Source organism: Cebidichthys violaceus, unplaced genomic scaffold, assembly GCF_023349555.1.
Source record: "Cebidichthys violaceus isolate CVI_PGR_0920_01 unplaced genomic scaffold, fCebVio1.0.p SCAF_4, whole genome shotgun sequence".
In the NCBI taxonomy this organism is placed as follows: Eukaryota; Metazoa; Chordata; class Actinopteri; order Perciformes; family Stichaeidae; genus Cebidichthys; species Cebidichthys violaceus.
The window spans coordinates 16,134,862-16,153,793 of NW_027176594.1; the positions used below are offsets into that span (position 1 = coordinate 16,134,862).

Genomic DNA, 18,932 nt, shown 5'->3' on the forward strand with positions numbered 1-18,932 from the left:
TATCTAAATGATGAGACAATTATGTACAGTCTAACGTTTTATTTAAAAGAAAATGTGTCAACAAGGTGTGCATACTGTAAAGGATATCAAAACCCTTCACGTCATTTTAACAGCAAATAAACAGACATGCCCTCGTATACACACATATTTATAGGCCTACACCCCTTATTAGTAATAGCCTCAATATGTTGACGACTCAGAAACTCAGAACTCAGAAAGGTTAAACAGAAAGTAAAAATATATTTGTTTCAGTATGAAATTGCTTTTGACTCCATTACACAGTAAAAAAATATATAATGTTCACAACAGGTCTATATCTGAATAAGTCATTAGACATAGGGAAAACACAAGCTACTGATCACAACATGTTAAAAAGAGCATGACGTTTAATTGCATATCAAATGCAAATAAACTGCAAAATACAAAAACATGTGGAATTATATACATAAAGTACTCTCTTTTTTTATGCAACATGGATTCATTACAGCAGATGGCGTTGCATGCTGGCGTGTCTCAACCCTTCCCTCTGTGATAAGATGAGAAGTGTATTTTTTTTGTGTGGAGATTTTCCTTATGTTTTAAGAGAGCTTCCCTGAGAGAGCAGTTTATGTGAGCTTGTGACGACCCGTCAGACGAAATGTGCGATATAAGGCTCTACAAATAAACTTGACTTGACATGTGGACATCAAAGTCAAGTAAAATCTCCCTCAATTGCAGTAAGTCACGTGCACACATGTGCGTTTTACAAAATAAATATCTGAAATTTTACATAAAAATCAAGTCCAATTAAACAGCATTGTGAAAAAAAATTAGACCACAAGTTGCAAAGTTTCACAGCTTCTCTCTCTCTCTGCCTGTTGGTCTACTGAGAGGGAAAGCTGTGAGAAAAGGAAATAGAGTTCTGGATGCCCCACACTTCCAGGGCCTGGATCTTGAAATGTCCCTTGCAGAGTTGGGTGCTCTTGAATGTGTCACAAGGCTCTGAGAGCCCCCCCTCTAGGTCTTCCTGTAGGCAGAGTGCGTGGCCTCCATCACCACCTAAGAAAGGACAGACATCAGCACCACACACACACACTGTTAACTAGAACTTTTTATAACAAATAAATAAGACACCAACAATATGTTCCACTGGCGTACCGATTATGAGCTGACTGTCACTGCCTGCGATGAACATGGAGGCTTCCTGTTCCTTGGGTCTCCTCTGCTCTTTGGCCGTCATGGGCTCCTCTGATGGGGCGGTGAAGGGGATCGTCAGGTAGCTGGGGTCCTGGGGGGTTCCGGCGGGACAGGTCAGAGTCGGGGTGGGGATGGGGGAGCAGCCACCGTTGGACACCGGAGAGGAGGCCAAGCCGGCGTTTCGAGCCTGCTGAGGGGAAGCTGCTCTGGTCATTATGTTGACCATAGCCTGCTGGTAGCGCTCCATGTTGGGACGCAGCTGAGGGAGTGAGCAAACTTGTGGTTTATTGAACGATAATGAAGAAAGTTGCCACAAAAAAAAAAAGCAGACTTAAAGCATGTCGCAGCAAACCCTGTGATGTGACGAGTTGATCTCAAGAAGAAGAAGAAAGCAGGAGTATGTCTCACCGTAAAAACAAAACATTCCCCGGTTCCAAAATACGTGAGTCCCTCAGAGTCGTGCTTTTTCCTTTCTATCACATCTGTTGACAGGAAGGCACCAAAGACCTGAGAAATGACAATTATTTCAGCACAAAATGTAAAAACTAAACTAAACTAATAATTATCAGTAGTGGCTTTAAGACACATTGGGTTCAAATCTATTAAATAAAAAAGAAAAGCATATGCAGCTAAATATCCCAATATTCATTATCTAATGTTACCTCTTCACACATAGTTTTGATAATTAAGACCGCTGGTTCGTGTCCCTCCACATGTGAATAGAATCTACACGAGAGAGAGAAAAAACAGGATTTATTGTTCTTTTTAATATCCATGTCCTTATACACATTTTAACAGACAGTTCAGAACTAGTTGTTTCAATTTAAGGTGTTTTTTTCGTAAACAGTGTGAACTAAACTGTGAGTGGCTTGACTTTTACACTCAAAGCAAACATGTTGATAGTGAAAACACGCGGCCCCGTTCTGTTATGTAACTAGACCTGGGAATCTGCTTTTCACTGCTGGAACATGGTGTTCAGCAGTTATTGATCCATGATGACCTGCCCTCATTTAAAGGGACAGTTCACCCCAGAGTCAAAAATTCAAACCCGATATCTCCAAAACTAGGCAACTCACACCAAAACAATCTAGACTGACAAATACTACTACAGGTGAGAGGAAAGATATATACTTTTGATTATGGGGTGAACTGTCCCTTTAATAGTATGAGGAGACAGAATTAAAGGACATGTAGGCTTTTTATATGTGAAAGGCTTCTAGCCATAATTCATCAGTTCTTTGTTTCGCAGATGGTTGTCGAACGAAGGTGGCTTACGAAGCGAGGCTTCTTCCGTGTTCCGCCTTGCTAAACAGCCGGATGGGGCTGAAAAGGGAGAAGCGCTCAGGTATCCAGGCCCACACCACTCTCATCTCGGTCCCAGTCACGACACTGGAGGCAAAGTTGCTGAAGTTCACCGTCTCGACCGACTGCCTTTAGGAACATAGAAATGACGAGAATATGAAATTGAAATAAGATAAATGTCAGCAATTACCCATCATGAAAATTCCTTATACTTATTATGATTCCTTCACTGTTCTATATCAAACTTCTGCGCTGACCCACCTCTTCTGGTGCGTGCCGACACCTTTTTGCATGAGGGCGTCCTTGTTGGCGTTGAACAGGAGGTTGAGCTCCCGCCGCGTGGCCATCGGGATCATGAAGGCCCTCTCCAGAAGGTTCTCAGCCGTGCAGTGGCGAGCCACGCTCTGCACGAACCTCTTCATGTCCGTACGGAAGTCCTCCACGTCCGCCACTCTGGATGACACCGATACCTTGTAGAGGCTGAGCAAAGCCAGCGCCACCCTGTAAGCAAGGAACAACACGGTTACGGTGTCGCTCCGGAAGTAACGGCCATGCCGTGAGAAACCACACACTCAGATTTAAGTTTCCACGTGAGGAAGCAACAAACCTGTAGAGGACCTTGTAGCCCTCCAATATGTAGACATCCAGCACTCTGATGGCGTATGTGAAGGGAAGGTCGGCGAATATCCACATGATCCAGTCGGAGTAGAACTCAAAGAGGTTCTGGTGAGAGCTGGCGATCAGCTTGCGGATGCCCCTGCAGCACCTGTTGGCGAGGTCCCCGAAGGTCATGCAGGAGGCCCGGTAGGTGAGGAAGGTCTGGTCGATGTAGCGCTTGTTGGGGTCGTCGTAGCAGATGAGCCGGGACACGCTGTGGAAACACTCGGCTTCGTCCTCGCTGAAGTGGAGGAGGAGGGAGACCAGTTCTGGCAGGATGGGGCAGAAGTTCATGTCCGGGAAGCATTTGCCGAGGCAAATGAGGATCTTTTTCACGGAGTTCAGGCCTGCTTTGTTGAGACAGTATCTGGATAAGAGAAGACGTAGAAGAAGATTCACTTGAGGAGACTTTCATTTAAAAGCACACATGATAATTCAACATTTAAAGCACAACATCTTGCGTCACATCTTTTTTTCTGAGTACAAGGCAAGACATTTTCCCAAAATTGTATATCCAACAATGGTCACTCAAAATTGTAACCAAATTAACTGACATGTTTAAAGCTACTAATTAACTTTCATTTTGTGTTGATTTTGGCGGTCCGCGTGGACGAAAGTGGGAGTGTTACCGAATCCCAAAGTCCCTTTAGAAAACCTTTCATTTTACTGCAGCAGGTTTTGACAGTCCGCCCCGCTCAGTTCTGGTTCTGGTTCTCCCGTGCCTCTCTTCCCTCCAATAATACGTTCTGGGTCTCCAGCAGCGTGGTTTCGGCAGCGGCTCCCAGCGGGGACTGGAGGAGCAGAGAGGAGAAGCTCTGCTCCTGGAGGAGGAGGAGGAGGAGACGCTGTCGCCGGGCGGTGAGCTCTCCTCCTCTCGCCGGCGAGGAGAAGCCTTAGCTGCCTAAGGAGAAGCCAGATCCGGGTCTGTCTGTGGCGGGCTGGTCGCTGCCAGAGACCCCGAAGGTATCTGAGCTGAAGGAGTTCCTGGTGAACCTGCGTGATTTAATCTGAGTTTTGCGCGATATCCCACCCGGTGTCATCGATGATAAGCATTAACAGCCAATCTTAATCTTAAACATGATGAGGACACTTTACAGGTTTGTTCTCTTGCTAGTTTAATCTTCATATATTTTTTAGGTAACAACTACAGTGTACATGTTTTTATACAGCACCATGTCTATGACACATGACCCAACATTGTCCCACCAAAGTACCTGGGTATCTCTCCTGCCTCCATGTACTCTGGGACCGGATGGGTGCTGATTTTCTGTTCTCCAAAGTGCTGCTTGGTCACTTCATAGTGGACATTTCTGTCTGGAGTGATGCACCTGCTGCAGATTTAACATCAATTGCATTTGGATTTAGATGAAAAAGCACCCACCGATTTTGCAAAAAGTCTCATCAGTCATAATTCATAGAAAATTCAATGCGACAATCTTAACCTTGAATTGATGCTGTGGATGATGTGGTAGTAAGCTTTGGCCCTCAGTGTGTGCGGCGTGGCCCAGAATCCCTCTCGGCCCATGGTTTTCAGCTGCTGGTGGTCACTCTGCAGGATCTGCTGGTACCGTGTTGCAGCTTCGGGGTCGATCTTCTCCCAGTCCACAAACTGCCCATACTTCATCCCCGAGCTGGAGTTGATCTCCCAGTTGTCCGACTCAGAGATGGTCATCATGAACACTGGCTTGAGATTGCCTTTACTGCCTGAGCAAAGTATGCACACATATATATTTAAGTTTTATTTTATGCAAATAGACCTTGGGAGAGGAACACATGCGATTATTTCAGTACCATTATGTTCTCTTGCTTGTGAGTGCTTGCTTCGTTTGGACTTGGACTTCTTAGAGCTGACTGGAACACCGGCCCCATCCCCTTCTCTCTTTTCCTTTTTGTTCACTTGATACTGGATTAGGGAGCTCGCCCTCTGCCTCAGCGGACTGGACCGTGAGACGTTTCCCACGTTGTAATCGGAGTTAAGCTCTGTCGTCTCACAGCTGTAAAAGGACCTGGAGTGCAGTAGAATCAGCATTAACTTAATAAGTATGCCCATTTTTTTCTTGTTTTTTCCCACAACATTAAAACCAAAACCCACACAAATTAAAAGTAAGACACATGTCTGTTGAATGATCAGAAGAAAAACAGCACATGTGAAAACATACCTGGAGCGAGGCCTTAGAAAGGTCTCCACTGTCTGCGTCTGCACGCCGTACTCTTTGCTGTCCTCCGGACTGTAGTAGGAGTGAGACCTTTGCCGGCCTCTGCCCTCTGCCACGGAGCCCAGGTCTTGGTCGGACGATGCGCACATTGTGATGGAATTCATGTTGCCGCAGTTGGAGAACTCCGGCGTTCTTGAAACGTCGATCATCGTCTCAAGTCTTGTCCCTCCACGTGATGCGATCTGGAGAGTTAAACGTGTCACTAAGCTGCCCGTTCTGAGGGCCGGGGCCTTATATAGGCCTGTGGGCATGCGGCCATGTGAGACAGGTATGGTGGTAGGGCTTGTTTGTGGTGACTCCAGCCGTTGAAAGTTGAAAAAAAACAAACAGTTGTGCTGACTTTCCTGTTTTAACATTGGCAATGTGCAGTGTCTCATTCTGAGAAGTAATTAGTTTGACTGGAATGTATTCTCGGTACCACTAAAATCAGAAGCATCATAGAAGGAATAAAAACTTCCAGATCACATTACATAACATGACATAACACACTTTACATCCACTCACACCTCAAGAGATTTTTCATCGCTGTTGCAGTTATTATGAGCATTTGTTTATAGGGAAACCTGTCAAAGAATTCAATATTCATAATAAGGTCATCAGAAACAGGAGTGTAATCATGTTCCTTTCTCTGAAACCGCCGTGTGCACAGCAGAGAAATGTCAAATGAGTATATTCCAAGAAGTCCTCCAAAGGTTATTATTCTACACAACAGATGTGTGTTTTGATCAAAACACAACTACTGTTTGGTCATGAAACATAAAACCTTGACAAGCACTTATCTCATATGTGGGCGCCGCATGTAACCGAGTTGAAAAACAAACTCATGTCTTTGGTCCTTCATGTTAATTTCCATGAAGGCTGGCATACTACCAAGTCATGCTTGTATTATTTAGGGTCAATGTAAGGGAATGAAAGCAGTTAAAGCACACATGTCATTCAGCCTGCATACTATTCAGTCTATGGAGACATATATTGTGACAAGGACCGTACAGTTTACATCTCTTTAGGTCCATATAAACATTGTACAGACTTTACAAGGAAGAGAGGGTGGTGGTGGTGGGGGCAGGTTGTATTTGGGTACCAGCAGCAAAAGAAATGTGGCAAACTACACAAGGAGAAGAAATAAGGAGAGGGTTTTAATGTGCAACACAAAAAACAGTGTAAAAAGCAAAACATCTACTTTTCATAAACAGGTTCATAATAAACCTCTCAGCATTCCATTCATTTGTGGGAAGAAAACTAAATGCAATTCTTTTATTATTTCTTTTGAGATTATTATTTAAGATATAAGATATCGTTTTAGTAAAAACTCAATTGCAGTTGAGATGCAGAACAGAAATCACAAATAACATCAATTTAGTCTCCGATGCAAACTAGAGGAGAGAGGGGCATCTCTTCACACTTTGTGCTTTCACTTCAATTTCTCGGTCTAGTACATTGCAGTCAATCATTTTTTCTATTGATCTAAATAATACATTCTAAGGTCCACTTGTATGATCATAAGATTTCTCACTCAATATGGAGTTATAAATGGGAAAGCACAGGAAGTGCATTTGTGATAAGATGATGTTGAAATTAGATGCATGCAAAAGGTTTTTTCTCTGCAATAATAATTTCATTTGATCGCCACCCCGAATATTCTTTTTGATGGTTTCTAGGCCTTCAACCACAAGGCTGAATGCACTGTTTAGGAGTGCCTATAATCCAAATGTGCTTTTCTGATTGCATACTGTCCAGGATGATGACAAAAAAAGCCTATTCTATCTCTAGATCAAACCTCTTCTGTAAAAGAGACACGTATTCATAGAGATCAGTTTCAAGATCGCCCCTTCAATACGGGACAGGTTAGGGCCTTGCCATCTCCCTGCCTACTACTAATACAAAAGAGTGTCTATCGTTTTGTTTTCTGTATATTTCTATAATTTGTTTTCATCATTTCCCTTCTAGACATCATGGAGAGCATCATGTGGTTATACTTTGCATGTGTCACTTGTGAGTGTATTGGCTTCTTGCTCAGGTGTTTAAACAGGAGTCCAATCTAATAAATGATTATTAATAACAGCTAGTATGTTGATTGATCCAGACAAATAGGAATCTTCATTGAGGTCTTGTGTTGGCAGTGTGTTTGCTCAGAATAAAAACTAGCAGCTTACAGATCAACTCTGTAATATACAATTATATAGAGAGAAACAACACACTGTCAAAACTGGTCAAAGAATGTAATGAGGGAGGTTTAAAAACACTTGAATTTTAATCAGTTATACGATCATTAAAATGTAATGTATAAAAGCCTCTACGTCACAAACTTTCCAGAAACATAAAAAAAAAGAGATTGTAGTGTTAGAAGTTTTGTTAAAATGTGATTTTGAATACAAAAATTGGCTTTTGAAGTTTTTTAGAATTTCATCGACTATACTGTGTTATTGGAGGATAAGACTTACCCATGGTTTCACTTCACCTTGTGGAACAACAGAACAATTACAATCAATAGGGAAACCTCAATCAGTCAAAATTGGTAGAAGATACAATTATCTTTGTTGGTGAACAATTTTCACACATTACAATTTTGGCAAAATATGAATAGTTGACTAGGTATTATAACAATAAAATCAAATTTAGTATAGACATCACATTTATCCATGTAAATGGAAAATCAGAACCGCTCGCTAACCCTTGGTTTTAAAAAAATCAAATACAGATTTTGTTTTCAACCAATATTGCTACACACCAACTAATACAAATCACTCTACCCTCTATTTGTATTATTGATGGCTCTCAGAATAGGCTATACATGATGTGTGATTTGCTATGTTTGGGATTGTACATATATCTAGCTGAGGATTTATACATTGATTGCTGAAATGTGATGATGTAATTAAATAAGTAAGTATATATAGTTATATTTTTGACATTTACTATCTTTATTAATTGTCAACATGGCCTTGCCGTTTTACATATTTCCATATTGCTCCACATCATCCATTTGCAAAGTACTGATTTGCTCTAAATAAAGTTTTATTTTTTTAAATTTTAAGATTGTTCCTCGCAGCGTGCCGTCGTGACGTCACACCCAAACAAGAGACAGATTGTTGTTGATTACTGCCTGGTGGTTCAAACTAACTGGATTTTCTCTTCATAGCTAACTTTGATCGTAATGTCTCAGGACCCGTGGTAAGCAATGTGTTCTCAGGCTACCGTAAATGATCTCAACTGTATTATTAACTACAGTAAATGGTGTTACTAACGCTAACAACTTAGCTACTCTTTCTGTATCCTTATCCTCTGCTAGCTAAAGTGGTAGCTAGCTAGCTCTTCCCTGTTGAGATGAACGTTGAACAAATACAATACTTGCACTTTAATAAGCCATGTAGATGATCTCTGTAAGTTGTAACTTGTAACATTAGTATAGCGGTCACGGATCAGACCCATGACATTCGTGTTTTTTAAGCGATATGCTCGATATTGTATTTCAGACTGAAGCTAACGTCAACAGAATCAGGAAAGAGGAAAAAGGCAATGCTAAAAATGTCACATGATGAATGCAGCTATGTATTGGGCTTATTCTCTGACGTTTTACCCTATAATACACAACTTTAATGACAAAAACGTACATTAGCATTCGCGCTGTATTGAATAATGCAGTCAGTGGATTTGCAACAACATTCTAAAAGTCCAGCATCAAAAACGAGTCTGAGCACTGAACACTATGAGCTAGATTATAGCCAAACTAGCTAGTATTTACTGCACTTTATTGTATTCCTGAAATACATACATGTTTTGTAGGTTGCACAACGTTAGGAAACAGACAAGTCAATTGTCTTCACCCTGTACAAATCCAATGCTCAGTGACTGACCGTTTAGTTTTGTATATCACACATCAACCACTTAACTTATGTGGCTCCTTAATGTATCTGAGCCAACTGTTTGACACAAGGCAGTAATTCAATATTTAATGTGCAGATGTCGGCCATATAATCTGCCCTGAGAATTGTTTTTGTTGCTGTTGTTTACATTCCTTATGATGCAATTTAAAAAAAAAAAAAAAAAAAGCACTACAGGATTGTGCTACTGTTTTGTTTTGTTTGTCATGTGTGTTTTTTTGTGTTGCATCTGAATTTCGTTGTGGATCCCTGTGTTGCATCATGACAGTAAATGAACCCTGAATCCCTTTAATGACATCTCTATCCCGTTCACTGATCTGCAGGTTACAGAATTATGACGCCACCTGTCGCTTGGCACAGGAAACGGCAGAAAACATTCATGAGCGCAACAGGCAGCAGAGAACAGGGGGGAACCCTGCAAAGGTGAGGCGTTACCTTCACAAAGTGCCGTCGCCTACACACTTTTCTCTGGTAGCCAGTCGGTGTGACTGTCTTCTCTCTTTTCAGATCAACATGACGCTGCGGGCATCACTGCAGAAGCTCAAACAGAATATTTCCCAGCTTAAAGAGGGCTTGTTGCGAGCATCATCAAGTCGGCGCTTGTATCCTTTCTTCTGAGAATTTTCAGAGTTTTGGAATTCATGAGGTTGAGATTACATCTTGTGCTAGAGAGGGTCTCCCTGGCTTGCAGTAGCAGTTGTCTTCCTATAGAGGGCAGTAGAGTGTTATGAAAAGGTCTGCCCGACCGTCTCAAATAGAACGGCTTCTGTGTTCATGGGTTCATTCCAAACTGGCCCAAAGAAAAGTGTCAGGAGCATCCAAGGAGGCTTAAGGGATGATGACCTTAACATGGCTCCATCAGAATGCAGTCAGAAGCCGATAGGAGGCAGAACCTCATCGACGACCTGCTAACCAGAGAGAAGCAGCTCAATGCCACCTTCAAGGGAGAGTTCACGGAGCCTGAATCTTCAAGGTATTTAACATTCAAGTAGATTATGCTGTCCTAAATGAGAGGCCCTCAAACAGAAGTGGAAAGTTTTAGTTCTCTAACTTAGTTGCAAGGCTGCAGGTCTCTCTCTCTCTCACTCACACTCACACACACACACACACACACACACACACACACATACATATCACATTTAATTCAATAAGTAAACGCTTCCAAATCAAAATTGACTAGGTTATGGGTCAATAAATTTGGTCAACACATGTCTGTCTCTCGTTCCCTCTCAGTTTCCTTGTTGTCTGTTTTCACACTCGTAGCTTTGTCGGGTGGCTGGAAGTCTCTGTCGCACTGGAGAGCGTTTATGCTTTGGTTCGTTTACAGTTTCTTCGTGAACTTCACAATAACAATAATTGTGGCGAACAAAATAAGCATTGATAAGGAAAAGAAAATCCTCCGTTTTGTGTCCGTCGCCCTCCTCAAAGCCGCAAACAGGGACTTTCAAACATCCCCTCCCTAGAGCTCATAATGCCGCTGGACAGCTTGCTTCTTCCGCATGTAGGCAGTAGTAGAATAATGAAATGCATAATTCAACAGCTGCTAATGTAGACAACAAGGTCAGCAACGCCTGTCATCCGTTATCCATGTTGAATCAACCACTGGTAGTCGATCGGTACTCAAGGCTGTTGTTGTTGGTTTTCTTCCGGCGACGTGACGAATCAGGGAAGGACACGTCTTGACTGCTAAGACCCAATCAAGTAGCGAACGCGGGTCTCTACGTCATCGTTTTTAAAGTTCTGCTGGTCGGTTCGGCCCGTCCACACTACAACGCAACCCTTTAGTTTCCAAACTAAAAGCGTTTTCAAACATCTCAGTATAAGGGGTTCTACAATGCCGAAGTAGTGTGGACGCTAAGCGTAAACCTAGCAAAAGATACGCATGTTAAATCTAAAACATAGTAGTTTGGACGTAGCCTAAGACAATTAAATCATTAGATCCACATTTCAATGGTTTGGGAGAGTCTCAACATATCTTTGACCAACGTGGTACTTTTGTGGTGGCCTTTTTTTTTTTCCAAGCACACTTTTATTTTGAAAATAATTCTGGGACAGCCAGCTTGTTGCTGAAGTAGTTCAAGAAAATTGTGGGTTATTTCTCCACCCTGAGTCTCCGTCAGTCAGTGTCAGAGTGCTGGACGCCCAATTAAAAATAATGAATCCTCATTCTCTTGTCTATGTCCTTGACCAGAGAGGTCATAGGCTCCGTTCCCCGCTTTGATGGGACGTCACCGGTCACTGACTCTCTGCGAGAGTCTTTGTACATCCGGTACGACCCATGTGCCGTGACCTCTCCCTGTGCTATCACTCGGAAGGAAGTCCGTCTGTCTGCCATTTCGACAGGCCGCTTAACTTCACGCCTAATTCTTTTTCATTAAGAGAAATATCTCGCTTCGCCCTGCTGATCACACCTCCTGAGATGGGCTCTCACACACACACACACACACACACACACACACACACACACACATCTTGATGAACAAAGATGGAAGGAGCGGGTTTACAGTTTCTAACCCTCCGCTGAGCATTAGTTCTAGTACTTGTGGAGTGAATCAAAGAGCGGCAGGCCACAGCTTGTATCCTCTTCATTGAGTCAATGTGACAGCAGTCGTTACTTTGTGTAATGTCTGACCCGGTCTGGCCCAGGTGTGATATTTGTTTGGACAGGAAGAGGAAACGGTGTCACGTTGTTTGAATCCCGCCAGCTTTTCACGTCTGTCTTGTAAATGTGTGTCTTGGAGATGCTGTCTGTACATCGTACAGGACAGCGGGTCTACTCTGTGTGAGGACTTTTGAGACTTTTAGCTGAAACAAGCGTTGAATGAAACAAAGCGTCACCGTTCCATCAGATCAGTAGAACCAGATTAGAAAAGCCCTTTTTCAATTGACGCCTTGACGATAAGGCTGCCTTTCCCGGATAACTCTCACAAGCTTTTTGGTTTTTGGGATTGATCTACTTGGCGGCGCTTTGCACGCGCTTTCATCTTTTTTTTTTAACAGACCACACACCCAATTACATAAAAGGCCCAGTAAAAAAAAAGAAGAAATCTCAAATGACATTTGCTAATAAATTAGCTCGGCAAACTGCAATCATGTGGTCGTATGTTTTTTAGTTGTTTTTTTCAAAGTTTGCTCAGTCAGACCGAACTTTAATGGTGATATGTGGTAGGTGATTTGGATTTGTGGGTAGGACACTTTCCCACTGTGTGGTCTCCGAGGACAGAGTGAGTGAGGGAGGGGGTGGATTGGCCATGCTTGGATAATCTAAGCCGCTCTTTTTTTTTTTCTTTTTTTTTTGTGAGAACTTTGGGCAGAAGAAAAGGTATAGAGGCTACAGAGGAGACTTTAATCTATCCCTGAAACAATACATTCTCAGCATCTCCATTTCAGACTAAGCAAAAGAAGCACATGGCGCCTACATTTGAAGGCTCAGTTCGCCCTGTCACCCACCTCTCCATCATTGTTCACTAACCTTTTTTCCTTTGCATCTGATCGCACTGGAAATAGTTGCAATTAGTTAAATCCCCCCTGTCCGAGTCATTCAAGTCAGGACCCGGGTGCTCGGGCCCCGGTGGCGGCAGTCTAGGGCCTCGCGGCTGCCAAGAGATGTGCCCGACTGATTTCGCCGCTCCCCCGCCGGCTGGTTAATTGGATCTTCACACACTGGGCACTTTTTCTGGAGGAAGTGGCTGGCTGGCACACGGTCTCATAGTAATCAAACATGTCAGAGAGATTGGACCAAATGCCTTGTCTCACCTACTCCCCTGATGGTGTCGAGCCTCAGCTAGCTAGCGTTGTGGATGGTCGGACGATGCTTTGCACTGTGAGGTGTACAAGTTGTATGGGAGATAAAAGTATGTGGAGAAAGAGATTCACTGGAACAGCTTTCACTGTTTGCATTTGAAAGATTGGGTTTAAATGTGCCAATAACAGACGGACTTATGTTTCGCTGGAAAACCCGCAGCAACACAGTCAGTAGTGGCTCACATGTGGCTCTGGTCACTTTTCCCGAGCTTAACCAGCAGACGACTTGCCCTCAGCGTACGCGGTTAAATCCGACCTCACGCAGAGATTGTGAACCCGTCACAGCAAGACGGGCGAAAGCTGAAACACAGCTTTAAGCTATTAGCAGAAGAATAGCGTTTTAAAGCACACAGCGGTGTTCAGCACAGCATAGTACCGTACGGAGAGCTCTCTCTCCGGTCTGTCACTTCGTCAGGGCCAAACCTCCCCAGCAGTCCACAGTCCTGTGAAAGATTAACGCTGCGCTAGCTAACCTGGTACTTTTCAATCAGTCAAGAAACTTAAAAGACAAAGTGGGTAAATACTCTCCCCTGTGATCTAAAGGGTTTCGTCGTCATAAAATGTTCGAAAGGGTAAAGTATTGGAAAAGGGAACATGCCTTGTACAGATGTGTTTGCTGCAAGAGGTTGTACAGATGTGCATTGCACTCCTATCCGTACCAGGCCTGTTGACCGTGTTTACTTATGCAGCTAAAAGTCACTCATGCACGATGAGTGTTTCAGACTTGTGTGCTGGAGTGGTGATTGTCGTCAAAATAAAGAGCATTTTGCCATTTACTCTCAGATGTATTGCACTGTTGGGTGATTTGTCTGTGTTAGTTTTACAGCCGCTGCTCTGCTTTTTTTTTTTTTTTTTGTAGGAATAGTAATTTCATAAGCTCCAGAACTAATTAGATGAAAAATAAAAATCTTTTATTTAACCTAAAAAAGTGCCGTGTAACATTTTTGCAAACTACGTATTGTTATGACGACGTCCTACAGGTCGACGTTGATGGGCGCAGGAACGAGCGGCGGCGTTGCGGCCAACCCCTGGCTGGTCAACGAATCAGAGGAGACCAGAGGGCTGAGCTTTGGCGAGATCAAACAGCAGCAACAACGAATCATCGAAGGTAACGAGCAGCAAATGGACTGCGCTTGTTTAGCGCTCTTCTACCTCTAAAAGCCAGAATAAGCTCCACTGCGTTATCGAGCAACCACTGTATCAAGTATTTTTATACTTATAAGTCAGTTTAGTTGGCATCAGGACCAAATATGGGCATTGCAACCGCCCATAGCATTAACAATTTCCTGCATCAATAATTGTAACTCATACTTGTCCTTATTTATACCTCTCTAACAAGAATGCATCATGAACATATGTAACATCTCTTAATGTGTGTGAAAATATTATATTGCAAAAAAAAAAAAGAATATTGCACAATAAAGGCATTTGAGAGTATTTTACGTCGTAATATGTATTAAACTAGTACTGGCTCTGCTGGTGTACGCTAGCATATAAAAAGATGATCATAATTCCCATCTAGAAGACATATTGAAAGCCCCCCCCCCCCGCCTGCTTTCTCCCCGGTTTTCCCGAATGGCTCTGACGTGACTTGACATCAGTCCCCCTGACTCCGAGTGACACTTCGTTGCTACGTCTCCATCGCGGCTCTGGTTCTTGTCAATGTGGGATCCCAGATTCCTCTTAAGACGGTGGGAACCGAACCACATGGAGGTTGTTCTGGTCCCCTGTGGGGATTTCTGGTGGAGCTGGGTAATGGCGAGCGCCTGAACCTGCGGTCATAAAAAAAAAAAAAAAAAAGAATTCCAGTGGAAGAGAGCATGTCAAACTGGGGAGGCCAGGACTTTTCTTTGCTTTTGGCTTCACTGTTTTTGCTCTCCACCTTGGCCCGCCGCAGTTATAATAACAGGAGCAGGGCTGAGTGGGGTAAAGTGCTGAATGACTCACATGAGGCACTGTGAGCTGAGCTGGACCCCAACAGCCTGTCATTCCTATTTCTCAAATAGTTGCCTCATCATATCACAAGTGCAGTATGCTGTTATTATATTGCTCCCTTCTGTCAATTTGCTTTTTCAAACGTTTACTTTATCGTCTGTCCTACCCCACCGCTAAATTTGACGTTGCATTGATTTAATTTTTCCTCCGAGTCCTTTTTCTCTTCTTTCTCTCTCTCTCTCTCTCTCTCTCTCTCTCTCTCTCTCTCGCTTGCTTCTCTTTCTTCGTCTTTTGCTCAAGTGTGATACAAAGTTTCTATTTTCTGTCCCTTTTCTCTTCCCAGTCCAGGATGCGGGCTTGGATGCGCTAGCAGCCGTCATCAGCAGACAGAAGATAATGGGCCAGGAGATTGGCAATGAGCTGGAAGAACAGAATGGTAAAGTTTAACTTGCACGTGCGTCTGTTCATATTCATCTCCCAAAAACAAAAATTCCATACACATTACACACCGCTGTGTGAATCAGACATTCTTGTTCTGCGACGGAATGGCTCGCCTCATGTAACTTGCTGGACGGCGATACTCCCTCACACCACCGCAACACGGATATAGTTAGGACCAAGCGCGCACACACACACGCACACACACACACACACACACACACACGCACACGCACACGCACACGCACACACACGCACGCACACATACACACACACACACACACACACACACACACACACACACACACACACAACCTCACACTTTCATTGTCAGAGCAGCTGACCTCACATTCAGGTCAAGAGCCGTTTAACCTGTGTCGTATATGTCCCATAGAGAATCTCCATGTTGCTTTAAATGCATTAAAAAATGTTCTGGAATCAGATCTGCTCAGAGATAATGGTGCTTTTGGGTTATTTCTGGCTAAATGCCTCTCTTCAGTCCATAAATAGCTTCCATCACAAGTAGATCGTGCCGCACATTAACGGAGTACATTTCCCCAGACTGCTTTTTTTTCTTTTCTTTTTTTTTACGCTCAGACAGGCGGCACTCGAGACGTGAGACTTTTGGGACGATCATCTGTCAACCGGTGAACAATTAGATCTTTTAATGCATCTCGCTCTCAGAAGAATACACCAGTTGATAGGCCGAGGCCCGAGAGTGTTACCTTACAAAGAGTATTCCTATCGCTGGAATTTTTTTTTTTTTTAATCTCTAATGTTTATAACAGCGAGCCAGAAACGTGCATTAGTCCGTCAGCTTCTTTTCTGACGATCGGGGTAAGGAACTTCACAGATCCGAAACTGCAGATCGATAAAAGGAAAGGAGAGGATGAATTAGCCCACACAGCAGTAATAAAGTAGTGGTGAGGCTGAGTGGCACTGTGGATGAGGGGCTGGTGTCTTTAGAGGGAACTCTAGACTTGATATTTCTCTATCAGCCTCAGGGCTTCAGTAATTAGTAGACTATGCCGCTATTCTGAGTTGTGTAGTTAGAAATCTCAACAGAGGGATTGTTAGGCTTTCTAAAACACATTCTAAGAGTGTTAACATCGACTTCAAATTAAATTTTCTTCATTTGCAGCAACCTCAGAGGAGATCCCTGACAAGCAGTTGTCTCGCACACCTACAGCACAGGCAGTTATTGTCTTTTTCTACCCAGCTTCCCAGCCTCCGGTTGGGAAAAGAAGGCGTTGTACTGTCCTATAATATCCTGTCTGAGCAGTCGTACCCAAACAAGCCCACGGGGTTGTATAACCGATTGATCTCGGCATGGAAACAAACGACCAGCCCTTGTGCTGGGAAGGAATGGCAGATGTTTCTGTCGACGCTGATGGGAGGATGGACGAGAAAGAGAGGGAGGGCGGATTGTTTTAGCCCCGCTCTCCCGTTACCGTATCGAACTAGACTCGGATCACTGCTCTAACGCCCCGACCGGCGTGTTTTTCTTCTCGTTCTTTCGGCTTGATGTCAGTGTTTCCAATAGTATGAACCTGAACGGGCGATGCGAGAGCCGTAACTGGGAATTCCACCAATTCCACTGCAAGTAAGCGAGAGAAGGCAAATAGCTGTGGCCCTGGAAACAATGGCTTCTTACTGCTCCCGTGTTTAGAGCCCACATGACTCTTCAATATAAATTTGATGGGAACTCAACTCTTTTTTTTTTTTTTTCTTTTTTTTTTCTTTCTGTAATGGCCCAAAACATCTAAGCCACCTGTGGGTATTGTAATCTGCTCCATTTGGTGAAATCCAAACCGTACAAATTTGGAGAAGCCCTCACTAAAAAAGGAAAGCCTATTTTAGTGTTTTGCGATTATGATAAATCCATACTTGGATATATACACAGCGTTTTGTTTATTAGAAAAAATATTTGGGGCGCATGCAGTGTAACCGGTCCCTGTGTTCACGCAGACTGTTGATAAAGTGTAGACATAGAGTTTCCTTACAGTCTGTCCACAATTTATGGCCAAACTTCAGGATCATGAGGCCTGCTGACACCAGGCAATGATTCACAGGGCCGTCAAGGCTCTGGCCTTCCACTTCTTTCCTTTTGGGGGACCTTTGCTGCCCCTCTTTCTCTCATCTCACTCCCTGTTCTCCCTCCACTCATTTCAACAGTCCTTTATTTTATAAAGCTCTTTCCCGTTTCTTCCATCTCCGTGTCTCTTCTGCATCCTCCCATGCTGAGTTATGGGTTAGACGTCTTAGTTCCTTAGTGTTCCTCAGGATGGAGAGTGATATATCGCACATGTAGACGTGGAGCTAGTGACCGCTGGTGCGTTCCTTAAGCCTGATTTAGGGTTCTTTGGAGTAGACTCACAAGTTTTGATAAAGGAGGGCGACTAGCTTTGGACACACTTCTTGTATGTATTTGTTCCTGTGTTTCCAACAAGTTTTTCCTGACAAACTGAAAAGCCTGTCAGAATGCTGCACCCATGTGTAAGTAACGTTTCCTTTTTTTAACTCCGTTAGTGTTTAACTCTGCATGTTGTCAGTCGAACAGTGTGATCATCCCCTCACCGAATACGAAAATGGCAAACTAGAAACCAAAATGTAAAAAAAAAAAAAGTCAACCTTTATAGAAACGGAGCGCTGCGCGTCATGCTCTTAAAACCACGCCCACTCGAGGGAAGAACAACCGGCGCCACTTAAATGCAACTACGGGCTGAAACACTGACAAAACGTCTGTAGCTAGCTAAAAACATCAGAATTTAGCATGTCAAAGGATATTGTAGCACACTATGTCTACCAGGGATGCAGTCCGTAACTAAAATGGTAATGGACAAGTTAGCTATGTGTTAGCAAGTTACTGCAATTAGCTTCTGATGGATCCACATTCCATTATAGCACAAGTGTCATACTGTCAAAATGCTTTCGCTTAAATTACAGGAATAAAGTTAGCCTAAAACTGACATTTGGACCAAATGCTTTTCGCCCCAATCTTCCTGCTGATGCCTCGCTTCTTATTGCCTGTTTCCTCAGTTTTACAGTAAAAAAAATGTTTTCACCACACAGCAGATTTTAGGCATTTTTCTGTTGTTTGCCGGAGACACCTCCACCGCTTCACACAATAGCGATGAGCGGAGGATTGTTTTCCCCTCCGCTGTTGGCGGGACTTAAATGCGAGCTGTCTCTATTCCTACTGGGCATACCAAGTTACTGTGTAGTAGCACTGTTGCTATAGCAGTTGTATTTATTACATATAATTCAAGTGTAAAGAGAGTGCTGTGACTTCTCCATTGTATGCCTTCAGGCCATAAAGACGCAGCACTCGCTCCAGCTCTCTCCGGTAGTTAATCCAGTATGTGAGGAACGTGGCTTTTGTATTCTTAAGTTTTATATCCTTGTTATTACAGCATTAACTTTGCTTGGATTCAAACTATGTTTAAAGTGCGGTCTGTCCCAAGTACGTTTTTTCCTAATGTGAGACATTGAATCTCAATCGGTTCACGTTTTCTGCATTCAA

The 18,932-nt window shown here is 43.3% G+C and overlaps 2 protein-coding genes across 2 annotated transcripts in view; one reads left to right on the forward strand and one right to left on the reverse strand.

The window, feature by feature from the left end:
• Nucleotides 1-220: 220 nt before the first annotated feature.
• On the reverse strand, nucleotides 221-5,527 carry tbc1d24 (TBC1 domain family, member 24). The gene is made up of 11 exons (XM_068727773.1): nucleotides 5,295-5,527; nucleotides 4,927-5,141; nucleotides 4,578-4,839; nucleotides 4,350-4,466; nucleotides 3,086-3,502; nucleotides 2,740-2,979; nucleotides 2,452-2,607; nucleotides 1,839-1,902; nucleotides 1,585-1,683; nucleotides 1,138-1,435; nucleotides 221-1,038 (listed from the first exon to the last, which is right to left on the reverse strand). Exons 1-11 carry the CDS (start codon nucleotides 5,498-5,500, stop codon nucleotides 863-865), a joined length of 2,250 nt encoding a protein of 749 aa, XP_068583874.1. The 5' UTR covers nucleotides 5,501-5,527; the 3' UTR covers nucleotides 221-862.
• Nucleotides 5,528-8,419: 2,892 nt separating this feature from the next.
• Nucleotides 8,420-18,932, forward strand: part of stx8 (syntaxin 8) — a 43,733-nt gene continuing 33,220 nt past the window's right edge. Inside the window, exons 1-6 of the mRNA XM_068726927.1 lie at nucleotides 8,420-8,522; nucleotides 9,556-9,655; nucleotides 9,740-9,834; nucleotides 10,095-10,205; nucleotides 14,017-14,144; nucleotides 15,315-15,407. Coding sequence (XP_068583028.1) covers nucleotides 8,506-8,522; nucleotides 9,556-9,655; nucleotides 9,740-9,834; nucleotides 10,095-10,205; nucleotides 14,017-14,144; nucleotides 15,315-15,407 — 544 coding nt within the window. The 5' untranslated portion in view covers nucleotides 8,420-8,505. The remainder of the gene's footprint in view (nucleotides 8,523-9,555; nucleotides 9,656-9,739; nucleotides 9,835-10,094; nucleotides 10,206-14,016; nucleotides 14,145-15,314; nucleotides 15,408-18,932) is intronic.